At 35.4% G+C, this 14,366-nt stretch overlaps 1 protein-coding gene across 3 annotated transcripts in view; it reads right to left on the bottom strand.

Moving 5' to 3' along the window:
- Positions 1-14,366, bottom strand: part of LOC145284874 (methyltransferase-like protein 25B) — a 78,242-nt gene that overhangs the window by 11,698 nt on the left and 52,178 nt on the right. For all 3 annotated transcript variants that reach the window (XM_080133896.1, XM_080133895.1, XM_080133894.1), the window contains 2 exons: positions 11,541-11,701; positions 1,477-1,528 (listed from right to left, as the gene is read on the bottom strand). In XM_080133896.1, coding sequence (XP_079990022.1) covers positions 1,477-1,528; positions 11,541-11,701 — 213 coding nt within the window. The remainder of the gene's footprint in view (positions 1-1,476; positions 1,529-11,540; positions 11,702-14,366) is intronic.

Here is a 14,366-nt window from a genome sequence, read left to right as displayed (position 1 = left end):
TTCCTGACAATATTCAGATTTTATAGGAACGCTTTGAGGAATCTCCTAAAAAAATTGACACACCATCTCTTACAAGAACCTTCTATTAAGGGAAGATCAGATTTGAGGATCTTCCATTATGAACTTTATCACTTTCTTTACAAAATTTATATCTTGCAAAGGCAAATCAATTGCAATAAGGCAGAATGAAAGCATTTCGTGAAGATATTAGTCAAATGATTGAAAAATTATGAAAAAAAATGGTTGTCTATAAGCTCTGCACAAGAACTCTTATAAATCGCTTAGAAATAAAAAATTACTGGTAAAATGCTTATATTTTTGCACAATTGGTGACATTTCTAGCATGTGTTTCTGCAAGTATTTTGTTTAACTTTCAATTTTTGAGTGATTATCAATGATTCTCAAGCAGAGTCTATGGGCAGCCATTTTATTTTCATTCTAACTTAACAGAGTGGACACTAGGTTTGTTTTGAAGAAAAAAAATGCTTTAAAATAAGTTAAAGCACAAGATAAAAAAACTTATTTGTTGTATATTTGTTTTTACAACCCTCTTTTGTCTGTTATGAATAAATAATACTAATAATAAATAAAATAGCATGTATGTGAAAGGTTTTTTTCTCCAATCCTTACATATTACGGACCTTACATCAATAGCAATTAAGTTAGCTGGTGTGGATTTTGACAAAAGTCACACTGAGTGCAAGATAACCCAGATCTGTAAAACAGAACCGTTCGCAGAGTTGGATGAAAGATGGGTGAAAAGGGAGGTGCAACAAATGTCAAGGAATCGAACGATGATGTTATTATTTGGATTCTTCGGACTACTGTTCTCATCTTGAGTGTGATTTTCACAACATTTTGGTACTTGGCCTTCAGGACAAGATCAAAGTGTAGTATCTGTTTTTCAGATGCTGCATTTCAATTTCTTGTTCTCTGTCAGTGGAGGAGAAATCCTTCACGACTGAGACAATTATTTTTTTTTCCCCTTTTCTCCACATTAAAAAACGACCCTGGTGTCTAACTCTGTCCTGTGAGGAGGCATTGTAAATAGGAACCTCATACCTTCTTTAGTTGTATCTTGCTGAACTCAGGAATGTTTCTGTCAAACTTGGGAATCTAAAGAGAATTTTGAACGGAACATTTGATTTACTTCGTTGGGGTAGCATGCTCTCATTCCGTAAGCCATGACTAGATAGAGATCCTAAGTAATTTGCAATTGTATTGAATGAGAGCATGCTACCCCCATGAAGTAAATGAAGGGTTCCGTTTGAAATTAAAAAATAAATGATGCAAAAGTTAGCTGAAAACCTGCATCAGAATAGTGAAACATGATATCAAGCTGATCCTGGGTAAATGTAAATGCGATGTGAACATACATCTTGTTGACAAACTCCCCACCCAAATTGCTCCTATAAATCTGGTTCATATCACATGCCTTGTTTGCGATGAATAACAAAAGAAAAAACAGCAACAAACCTGCATTGCTTCCATTTTCTTTTTCTTTTTCTTGATTTCAATTTTCAAATCTCTGAAAGGAAAATATGATGACAAGGTTATAAGATGTGTGCATGTGTGTGTGAAAGAGAGAGAGAGAGAGGTGAGCTGTCAGGGATTGACAAGGCAACATAATTGTCCTGATTCTAAAAGAAATACCATAAACTGAAATTGAGATGATGGACTAAATCAATTCCAAGCAGCAGATAAAACACATTTAACAGCAATAATTAAGGAACTAGTTTCTATTGATTAAAAGTTTAAGTTCAATCTTAGTGCTGGATAGTATTAATAAATATATCTGATAATAAAAGTGTGTGTGTGCTTATGAATATATTATTGCACTTGTCTCTCTCAACAGAAACAAGCCGAGCATGCAGGGTCCCTCTCTATGAGTGAAAAATTTACTTTCACCATGACTAATGTTTGTGCAAAATTAAAAAAATATGCAAGCCATAATTATTGAGAAAAGTGTGAACAAATGAACAGATGAACGATTTGGGGGAAATTTTATCCCTATAATGCCTCCTCAAGGTCCAACCAGAGTTATCCCAGTAAATCTGTTCTGGCAAAAATTTACGCTCACCATGACTAATGTTTATGCAAAAAATTTTTTTAAATCCAAGGCGTGGTTATTGAGAAATGTGCGAATGGATGAATGATTTAGGGGCAATTTTACCCCTATAATGCTCTCTAGAGAGGCAACCAGAGTTGTCCCGGAAAATCCATTCTAGCAAAAATTTACTTTCACCATGACTAATATTTGTGCCAAATTTTTAAAAAATCCAAGGCGTGGTTATTGAAAAAAGTACAAACAAATGAGCGGACGAATGGGAGTGAATTACTATGGCCAATCCCTCCTTTGTCAGAGGACTAGTAGAGTAGAAAGGTAAACTTTGGTTTACTTTTGGCAACCTTGTAACTCTCATTTCCCTTATTTAGTCCTTTGCTTGCGCGTCCGTGTCGTGGAGTCCATAGCAATACATCACTCACCAATTCATGTTTGCTCCTCAGACAGTGACTGGCAAATCTTAAGCGTCTTTCCCTGATGGTATTAGATATGGCAGGTAGGTTGCCATAAAGTTGATGCTTTGTGGAATGATTTTGCCAAGATATATTTAATACTGTTCGTAGCATACGGGTGTATGTGCCGTATAGTTTTCTTTCCAATCTTTTGGTGAGTGTCCAGGCTGTAACACCGTATACAAGGACAGACTCTACTACTGCCCTGAAGAACTGCTTTTTCAGTTTGTTAGTTAGCCCCAAAGTCCATACTGAACGCAGCCCATCCAATGCAGCCCAGCTTTTGAGATGCAAATTTCGATATGTCTCTCTGTGGAAACTATGTTGCTCTCCAGATACGTAAACTCAGCGACTTTTTTCAGTGTTGATCCAACCAGAGCTCTGATCTCTCCTTTCACATTGAAAGTCATAAACTTGAAGTCACATTGAAAGTCATAAAAAATTCTGCACTGTATCATAACAAAGTTTCATACAAAATGTCAACTAGATTGGCCCAGTAGTTTCTGAGAAAAGGTATAAAGGACAAACAGACTAAGACAAAGTCAAATAATATTATTTTTAAAAAAGTATAAGGATTTTATAGGATACAGTGTCTCAGCAGGCAACACCTGAAGCAGTTTGTTCCATGTTTCATGTTTCAGCAATTCTTCTGCACATGAAAAAATGCTTCTGAAAATCATGGGAATTATGTTGTTATGTGAATTTATAGACATCACTATATATGTTAGATGGATTCTATAAATGATTTGTAACATATTTTCTGACAATTAACTTTTAAAACTAATGATCCTATTAAAAACAGTTGTCTATTTTTTTCAAAGTTTTTTCTTAATTTAGATTTTGTAACAAAATAATTAAATCTTTGTTCAGAATGGTAATATTATACTCTTACACCATATACTAGTTCACCTTGTCCAGAATTCCTCCTATATTAAAAACAAAAACAAAGAAAAATTTCTATAATGTGGAGATGATGTGAAATGATGGAGATAAAATATTGTCTTCCAAAAATCACATAAATTGATCATGTAGGCATATTTTTATGAAGAAAATCATTTTTAAGCGAATCTGAGTTTTTTTTTAATGCCTGCCTATGCTAAGAAAATCACTTTTAAAAATTTTGCAAGTTTGAATTATTGGAGTTATCTTTCTTTTTCCTTCAGAATATTTTCAAGATGACATCGTGAGATCATCTCTCAGAGTTTCTCGATAAAATTTTATCTTTTTTATTTAAAAATAAAACTACTTGATAAATTTACATGATTTTTGTGTACAATATTTTCTTTCATGCATACCTACATCATACAGATTTTTAATATAAGGGTAATTCTGGACAAGCACCAAACTCTGAATATTATTTGAACAGTATATGATATTAAATCACAACACCAGTTATTATATCTATTTGTAGTCAAATAATATGTTATTTAATATCATGTTTATCTCTATATAAATAAAATGAACTCATTTTTTCCTGTCTGATTTTGACATTAATAGGATTAAAAATCAAGATATTTCATGCAAATGTAATATGCACAAACGGCAGAACAATATCTGAGGTGTGTAATAGGCTTATTATTTCTCAAATTCCTCGATAATCTTAGATTTCTATACTTTTTCTGCTGAGAAGTCACGGCCAAAATCGGTTAAGATCAATGGAAGTGGTAAAATATTTTCTCTATAATAAATTCCTCCTCCCCCTGCCACCACTTAACACCGTTTGGGGATCGTTCACAAGGAACAGTTGAGAAGAGAACACCGGTTTGGCTTCGTAGTTCTTTCATGTGAAGTTATTTAAAATCACTAAACTAAGCTGCAGTGCTCTGTGGCGTAGTGGTTAGCGTGCTGGACAATTCACATTATATTTTCACGTTCGCGCCGACCTACCGTAGTCGTTTTTTTTTTTTTTTTTTTTTTTTTTCCTAAACAACTGGAATGGACTTTTCTTGGTGGCCGAACTGTTAACGTTGCAGATGTTTTTTTTTTGTTTTTTTCACACTTTATTTTCCTACTTTTACTCATGACTCCGGGTTTGATCCTTCCTACTTACCTACCATAACATTTTTTAAAACTTCCCCCCCCCCTGTCCTGGAAACAAACACTCGGGCAACGCCGGGTACCCCCGCTAGTTTAAAATAATATTATCTTTACTTATCCAGCATTGTTTAATATTCTGATATGCAATTTGTGTTTTTGTTTTTCTAAATTATTAGGTCGATGAGAAAGTTCTTGTGGAATTTTTCATTTTGATTTCAAATGATGTATTTTCAGTTAATTTTTCATTATAATACCTTTACTTTATATATTTTAAAGAGTGTTTTTCGCTATGAAAAAAAAAAACAAATTCGCCCAATTTTCCTTTTTCAATTCAAGCTAAGCTGAAAAGCTACTGAAACAGCTCGTAATATCAATGAAGTGTTTGGCCCAGGAACCACTGCTGAACACACAGCACAATGGTGGTTTAAGAAATTTTGTGACGGCAACAAGGGTCTTGAAGATAATGAGCATAGTGGTCGGCCATTAGATGTTGACAACAATCACTTAAGAGCCTTAGTCATAACCAATCTACACACAACTGTTTGAGAACTTGCTTCTGAATTAGACGTAACATATACAACGATTTCCAACCACTTGGGAAAAATTGGAAAGACAAAAAAACTTGATAAATGGGTGCCTCATGAATTGAATGACAACCAAATAAAATATTGTTATGAAATGTCAGCTTCCCTTCCTTTATGCAACAAGAACAACCCGTTTCTCGACTGGATTATGACTTGCGATGAAAAGTGGCTTCGTTACAATAACCAGCAATGCTAAGCTTAGCGTTTAGACGCTGACGAAACTCCACAACATTTCCCAAAACCAGAATTGCACCAAAAGAAAATCATGCTTACTGTTTGGTGGTCTGCAACCGGTCTCATCAATTACAGTTTTTTTTAGTGCAGGTGGAACCATTATGGTGGTGAAGTACTGTCAACAAATGGATGAAATGCATCAGAAACTTCGACAACAACACCCACTATTAGTCAACAGAAAAGGCCCAATTCTCCTCCATGACAATGCCCAACCACACGTTGCAAAACCAACCCTGCAGAAATTGAATTGGGCTATGAAACTCTGCCTCATCCGCCATACTCTCCAGACCTCTCATCTACCGACTACCACTTTTTCAGGTATCTCGACAACTTTCTGCGTGAGAAATGCTTCAAAATCCTAAGTGATATCAAAAACATCTTCAGCAACTTTATCTTCATCAGACCACAAGATTTTTACGTTAACGGTATAAATACACTTGTTTTACGTTGGTAAAAGTGTGTTGATTCTAATGGTGCTTATTTCGATCAATAAAATTTTGTTTGAGCTGAGATATTATCATCTGAATTTTAAACTGCAAAAACCGCAAGAACTTTCTTAAAGTAACTTTGTATTAATGAATACATAGTTATGGCCATTTTTTTAAGATATCAATCATATGAAAATAATTTCAATCAGGTTAAAGTATTTTCTAGAAAGAATTCAATCGAATTACATTTTATTGTTTTTAATAACATGTTGCAATGATCTGCTAAAAGAACTAAGAAGAATTAAATAAATGAAAACAATTGAGAAAGAGACGACTTTATATGTTGAATTTTAGTTTTGATTCAATGCCTTCATTCAGTCTCAAAAGACAAAGGATACTCCCTGTAGGGGCAGATGTATATGTAATTGTGTGGCACACTCCCCAACCACATCTCTCCTGAATCAGTACTGCTTGAGTCCAGTGGCAAGGAGAAGTTCAGGACGACTGGAAACAATGCTGAGATAAGCAGAGAGCATATACAGCACCTGGAAGTCCCAAATGGTCACCCATCTGGTACTGGCCAAGTTCATTGTTGCTTAACTTTGATGATCTGACGGGAACCAGTGTGTCAAACGTGATTATGTAGTATTGGCATTTGGCTATTAATATATATAATTTAAATGTTTTTTAAAACCAAACAAGTGCAATATTTTGTTTTAATAAACATAATTGTTCATTAAAATTAAATTCTTTCAAATTGGAATCGTAAAAGATTCTTCTTCAGGAAGTGTGTTTTTTCATGTCATGCAGGTGTTAATACTTGGCATGTCCTCAGATGGATTTCGGACTTTAAAAGCTCAATCTCAAAATCCATCTAAGATGTACCATGGCAAAAAAAAAAAACACACTTCCTGAAGAAAAATCTTGCATGATTCTAATTTGAAAGAATTTAATTTTAATGAACAATTATATTTATTAAAAAAATATATTTCACTTATTTGGTCTAAAAAAACCTTTAAATTTAAATTACCATATAAATGGTGCTTTTTTAAACAGTGGACTTTCTCTCTCTCTCTCTCTCTCTCTCTCTCTCTCTCTATATATATATATATATATATATATATATATATATATATATATATATATATATATATATATATATATATATATAAAGCTGAACGTCTGTGTCTGTGTCTGGTCACAAATAGGACCCTATAATTTTTTAATATAGATCCACAGAATATTGTGATAAATGTTTCAGTGTGAACAGGTATGGTATAATAAATTATGAGGTTTATCTATTTTATTTTTACTTTCATCATATTTTGCTTTGGTTTTGATACCCCCAAATTCGAAGCTATCTCTTTACAACCCTTCCTTTTCATAACCTATCATACTTTCATAAATCAGAGTCCATTTTCTGTAGGCTGTTTTTGAACCCAGTCAACGATGGGTACTTTTGCTAGTATGTATATATAGTAAGTTATGAAAATATATATGGCAATTAATTCTCACGAGAATGAAACACAGAATATTTGGCGTAGCTTAATTGCCATATATATTTTCATAACTTACTACCTAGCTCTACCTATGTACTAAGCACTGTTGAAGTAAATACTGAAAATTTACGCATAAATTATATATTCATATATTAATTTATGTGATTAAATGAAGTAGTCATATTATTGGCAGCTCCTGTTACTCTCGCTTCTTCTTATTTGTCCCTCAGTCCTCATTTTTTAAATGAGTGATTTTTCGAACAAAGGGAGAAGAAAAAGCTGTTTTCTAGGTTTGCAGTATTTTTGCGAACAGTTGGCTGAGATGGCGGAAATTTTCTGTTTCTATGTCTATCCTTGTAGCCATGTCACTAGTAAGGGTGCTGGAGGTAAACGTTTTGTCTGGGCTGACGTTATCCGCCTGATAGTCAGGGACCCGAACCTTGGATTAACCACTAAGGAGGCTGTCCTATCAGCAGGTGCAAAGTACTGGGGCTGCTGTATTGCCATTTGGTGAATGGATTCTGGACCATGCAGTAGCTTCTGGTGGGGCCTCTCGATGCCATACTAGTGGGTAATTGTTACGGCTTTACCTTATCATTAGCTACAAATAAAAAAAAAAATTCTTCGTTTCTTTTTCTCTCTTAATTTCCCCTCTCTGTCCTGCTCTAAGTAAATCTGTCAACCTAGTCCACAAATTCCAAAATTTCATCATGACAAGTTTCAAGAAAAAATACACGATTAAACCCGGTTCTCCAACTTCCAACGTAGACCCCTACTACCATGTCTCCTTCTCCAACATTAGGGGTCTTCGTTCTAACCTTCCAGAGGTTGAAACCCAATTACAGGAGACTAAACCAGACCTTTTATTTTTAAGTGAAACTGGCATTGGACAGGCTATTTCCCTAGATGAGTTTGCAATTTCAGGATACTCTAACTTAACTTCTAAATCTGACCCCCAAGATCGCCATGGGCATGGAATATGTGCCTATATTAAAGATAGCTTTCCATGTGGGAGGGACATCTCCAGGGAAGATCCTAACTTACCCTATATGTGCTTCCGGGTTGCTTTAGCTCACACTACTGCATTTATATTTACTCTCTATCGCCCCCACAACAGCGGAGTTACTATCTTTCAAAGCATATCTGAGAAAATTGACCAAGTCCTTTCTACTTATCCTTCAGCTAACATTCACGTATGTGGAGACTTCAATGTTCACAACGTCGAATGGTTGACCCACTCAAACAAGACCGATGATGAGGGGAGGTTCTGTCATGATTTCTCCATTGCCTATGACCTCACTCAGATTGTTCAGGAACCTACCTGTGTGCCCGATAATGACGGCCAGTATGCGAGCCTACTAGACCTTTTTCTCACAACTTGCCCTGAACTATGTTCAGTTTCTGTTCTGTCGCCTCTTGGATCTTCCGACCACTCTGTTGTATCAATTAAGATAAAAATGAAATGTAATAAGTCCCCAGACGTACCTCTTCATCGTACAGTATATCGATACACTAAGGCTGACTGGGATAGCTTCCGTACATTTATATCTGATCTACCTCTGCATTCCATGTTTAAAAAGGATGTGTCCTCTATAGTATTAGACCTAACTGAATGGTTAATTGTAGGTATTGACCATTTCATACCCTCTAAAAAGTTTCAGCAAAAACCTAACAGCCAGCCATGGTTCTCTCCAGAATGTGCTGCTGCCATTGCGCACAGAAATCACTTTTTCCACTGCTTCAAACGTAATAGATGTATGGAAACTAAAGCCGTTTTCAGGACTGCCAGCAACCATTGTAAGAAAGTAATAAGGAACGCAAGAGTGTTGTATGCTCAATCTGTTAAGTCCAAAGTAGCTGAGCAGCGGCTTGGTTCCCACCAGTTTTGGCAAATAGCAAACAGAATCCTGAACAGAAGCGTGTGCTCCATCCCAACTATTATCAATGGACCTGAGGTAATCTCGTCAGCATCAGACAAAGCCAAACTCTTTGTCAAGAACTTTGCAGCTAATTCTACCCTTTGCGACCAAGACCGCCAACCCCCAATATTTCCTCCTGTATCAGAAAACACGCTATGTGATATACGTATATCTGTACGTGATGTTGCGAAGCTAATCAAAAACCTTGATTCGAGTAAAGCAACTGGCCCTGATGGTATTCCAATTATAGTACTCAAAAAACTTCAACCTGAATTAGTGCCCATACTTACAAAACTGTTTAAACGTTGTCTTAAGGAGAATAGTTTCCCATCTCCCTGGAAAATCTCATCAGTATGCCCTGTATTTAAGAATTCAGGTGATCGCTCATCCCCCTCTCAGTACAGGCCAATAAGTCTCCTGTGCGTCATGAGTAAGTTGCTAGAATCTGTGTTAAATACAGAAGTAATCAAACATCTCAACAAAAATAACCTTCTTAGTGACACTCAATATGGTTTCCGTTCTGCTAGATCTACAGCAGATGTCCTTACAGTTATATCGCATAGGATTAGCAAATCTCTCGACGGTGGCAATCTTTCTAGGGCAATTGCTCTTGACATATCTAAAGCCTTTGATAGGGTATGGCATAAAGGTTTACTTCATAAGATCGCTAGCTATGGTATAGCTGGAAAAGTCTTCTCAATTATTAAATCATTTCTTTCTGATAGGTCCATAAGAGTAGTAGTTGAGGGGCAAAAATCAGAAGCTCACAGTATTAATGCCGGTGTCCCTCAGGGATCCATCCTGGGCCCAACTCTTTTCCTGATCTACATTAATGATCTTCCAAATCATATCCTTACATCATTTGTAGACATTTATGCTGACGACACTACCATTTATGGTACCACATCTAAGACAGTAAACGACCAAGTTCTCTCCAATTCTCTCTCCTCTGATCTTGAGCACGTAGTACAATGGGGAAAGGAGTGGCTGGTTACTTTTAATGCATCTAAAACCAAGCTTCTCTCTTTACATCATCAACATTCTAATTCACATTTGTCATCAATTGAAATGAATGGCTCTCGTCTTCAGGAGGCCTCAAGTTTTGACAAGCTTCTGGGCTTGACCATTACTCCTGATCTTAAATGGAACACGTATATCAAATCTGTTGCCAAGGCCGCTGGAAAAATGGTGGGATCTTTCTATCGATCCAGTAGATATCTCACTGCTGATGCTATTCTCTACCTATATAAGAGCCAGGTATGTCCAAGGATGGAATACTGTTGCCACATCTGGGCAGGAGCTGCTAGAAAGGACTTGGCCTGCCTTGATAGAGTTCAAAATAGACTTCGTAGCCTCGTAGGAGATGTCCTTTTCTCCTCCTTGCAACCTCTATCTCACAGAAGAGATGTTGCGAATTTGTCTCTGATGTATCGTTATTTTCATGGAAAGTGTTCAACTGAGCTTCAATCTATGGTCCCCCCTCGCCAAACTTTCACAAGAAACACTCGTCTAGCTATAAACACTATCAATAATTTCCCCCACTCTTTATCTGTGCCTAAACCTAAACGTAGATTCCATGAACAAAGCTTCTTTCTTAGAACTGCACGCCTGTGGAATTGTCTTCCGTTTTCCTGCTTTCCGGCTGACTACAATATGGTTGTGTTCAAGTCTAAAGTAAATAAGTTCTTGATGAGCCGTTCCATATAAGTTATTAAATTTACCAAATTTTCATTACTAATGATTACTATATTGACCAATTTCTACTGTACACTCTTTAACCCTTATCCTTGAGTGGCCTCTGGGCCTTGATAATGTGGTGATGCCTTTGTAAAAAATAAAAAAAAAAAAATATATATATATATATATATATATATATATATATATATAAAAAATAAAAATTACAATTAAATTTACCAAAATGATCCAAGATGGTAAAACTAAAGTATATTATAAATATTAAAGAATTAATATTTATAAAGTAATCTCAACCAGATGTAAAAGCTCGATAAAACCAAATAGGAGATAGAGCTTATAATAAGATTATATATATATATATATATATATATATATATATATATATATACACACGCACACACACACGCAATCTCCATTATATTATGCCAATAGTTTTTTAAACTGTTATCTTGATTATGGGCGTTATGTTTACATCATGTCACTCATTATCTCCATATACTTTTTTTTATCAAGCAACTGAACTCACAACCTCCATTATTGTAATGATAATTAAATACCTCTCAAAAGATTTGTTATTAAAATTTTGATTGAAAAAAAAATTGCAAATACGAAAACGTAACTACTTACAAATCATACTTTTGTGCTTTTGGAGCATGACCACTTGAAGCCTCCACTGTCGTAACAGTCAGTCCATATTTGAAGTTCAAGAGACGAGACAAATGACCAAGACCAGCACCCACGTCCACAATTTTTTCACAGCCGATTTTCTGGCACAGTTGACCAATCACCTTATCAATATGAAAGAAGAAAAGTAACACCGTATTATTCATAGTCATATAAAACAAAATCCTGCAGATATTGTTACAGAGGTCAAAGACGACCCCTGGTGTGTTTGTGGCATTATGGTGAATGAGAACTCTAGCTAGGATTAGCATAGACAAATCAAAGATACAGTGAAGATAATGATCATAGACCTCCCCGCCCCACTTTTTTGATTGCCCCTCTGCCTAATTTTGTTTTGTTAAAACCTGTTTGGCCGATATAATATATGTACATCAAAGAAAGAAAAGCCATTTGTCATATAGCTTAATGGGGGAGGGGGATCTTGTGAGTGACATCATGGTGAGAGAGAAGGAAGTTATGCTCCGCTTTTTTTTCTGCAGCCGATCTCTGTGGCAAACATTTATTTAGGCTTGTATTGCTCTCCCCTCTCTTCTAAAAGCACGTATTGGAGAAGAGTGGGGGGTTCTTTAGTGATGGTTTACTGACAATTACGATTTTGTAATATCTTGACAAGAGAGTAATATAACATCATTACAAACCATAAAAAACGTCGTATTTTCTTGGTAAGATTTTGTATGAGTTCATGTACATGCATTTTTTTTCAATAAATAGAATAAGTTATGTGTTATATATAAGGGACCCTATGTCAATAACGATTAAATTAGCTAGTATTAATTTTGACAAGGGTCACATTTAGTGCATGTCAGGATGACCGTAACCCTATATGACTTGGTTGAACTAATTCTTTCAATTGTAAATAAATGAATTTAACTGCATAAATAAAGTGAGAATTGATTCAAACATGCCTTGTATGTATTAGCTCAGAATCTGGGTAGATGCCAGCTACCTCCAGATTACAACTGACCATTGCTTACATTCAGTATGCCGCCATCTGTCTCAGAGAGTGGAGGATTTCGTTTGTTGTCATGAAAACACTTTTTTCAAGCACTATGGATAATAAGGTAAGTTTATGAAATGCAAAAATTCTCAGTGTTAGTTTAACTATTGAACGTCACCATTTTCCCAGTTTGAAGACAATCATTGTATCATTGGCCTTTAAACTAGCTAAAATTAACAATATTTTTTGATCATCTACATCCATAATTCAGGTTATAAAGGGTTACTCTGCAAGCAGAATCATTTCCACTCCAACTGACTGAACTAATTTCTACGCATCTCAAAAAGACCATCTCCCCTTCTAAATGAAGTCATTAGTATACGTTACTAAGATAATCACTCGGTCCTGGATATGACCTTAAACTATATCTGATGGTGAGGCCCCCAGCTTGTGGGTTTTGGGGAGTATGGAGCCACCCCTTAATTGCCATTGCTCTCAGGTCCACTCTGACCCGGAGTGGTAGTACCTGTTAGGGTCCCAACTTTGGGTTAAATAGAAACTGGCTTGAAAGAAAAAAACAAATATATTCTATTAAAAACTTTTTCTTCAAAATCACTGGATTCGGCATTAAATAACCTGAAAAGGGTTGATATGCCGTAAAACAAACCCCAACCAACCAACCTAAGATAATCACCTGATCTTTTTACATGTCATTATTTTAAGTCAAACTAAATTGTTATCATAACATGTTTAAGTTACATTCCTAAATTAACATGAATAAATATATATCCTAAATATTTTGATTATTCTGAAACATATTTTAGTTGATAAAACTTTTTGACTTAAATAATCATAATAATCGCGGACCAGCATCCCTTTCGGCATTGATGGTCAATATCTAACAGCATTTTAATTATTGAAGTCAAATTGTGTTTACATATAGTATTATAACTGAGTTTATCAAAAATAACATTAAATTTTGGAATGATTAAAATGAGGGGTTTTTTTTTTTTTACAGGAAAATGTAATGAGAGAATAAGAAACTGGACAAAGAATGATAAGTTCTTAGTTTAGTAAAATTTTGTTTCCTGTATGGTTCATCTTGATTGCTCTGATCAATCTTCCTATGTTCAAGGTTTTTCAAATCTTTTTTTGTGTTTATTATGCAATCTTCTACACCGATCGATTCCCTTCCTTTTTCATTCCTTTTCATGCAGAGTTTTTTTTTTTTGTTTACTTGAGAGTCACCACTTATCGAGGCTACTCAAGAATAAGTGTTAATGAATGTAAGGTGTTAGTACAGTTAATGGCGTATATGTTTTTTTTGTTTTTTTTAACCTAGGCATCACCACTTATCAAGGCTCAAAGGCCATTCGAGGATAAGGGTTAAAGAGTGTACAGTAGTCAATTGGACAATATAGTAATCATTAGTAATGGAAATTTGGTAAATTTGTTAACAAGTGGAACAGTTCGTCAAGAACTTGTTTACGTTGGACTTGAAGACAACCATATTGTAGTCAGCTGGAAAGCAGGTAAATGGAAGACAGTTCCACAAGCGTGCAGTTCAAAGAAAGAAACTTTGTTCATGGAATGTACATTTAGGTTTAGGCACAAATAAAGATAGTGATAATAAAGATAAAGAGTGGGGGAAATTATTGACAGTGTTTTCAGCTAGACGTGTATTTCTTGTGAAAGTTTGGCAATGGGGGGGCATAGATTGGAGCTCAGACGAGCACTTGCCATGAAAATAATGATAAAGCAGAGACAGGCTCGCAACATCTCTTCTGTGAGAAAGAGATTGCAGGGAAGAGAAAAGGATATCCCCTACTAGG

This window comes from Euprymna scolopes, chromosome 9 (genome assembly GCF_053919585.1).
Source record: "Euprymna scolopes isolate OS-2025 chromosome 9, ASM5391958v1, whole genome shotgun sequence".
Lineage (NCBI taxonomy): Eukaryota > Metazoa > Mollusca > Cephalopoda > Sepiida > Sepiolidae > Euprymna > Euprymna scolopes.
This window is presented reverse-complemented; position numbering and strand designations above follow the sequence as displayed.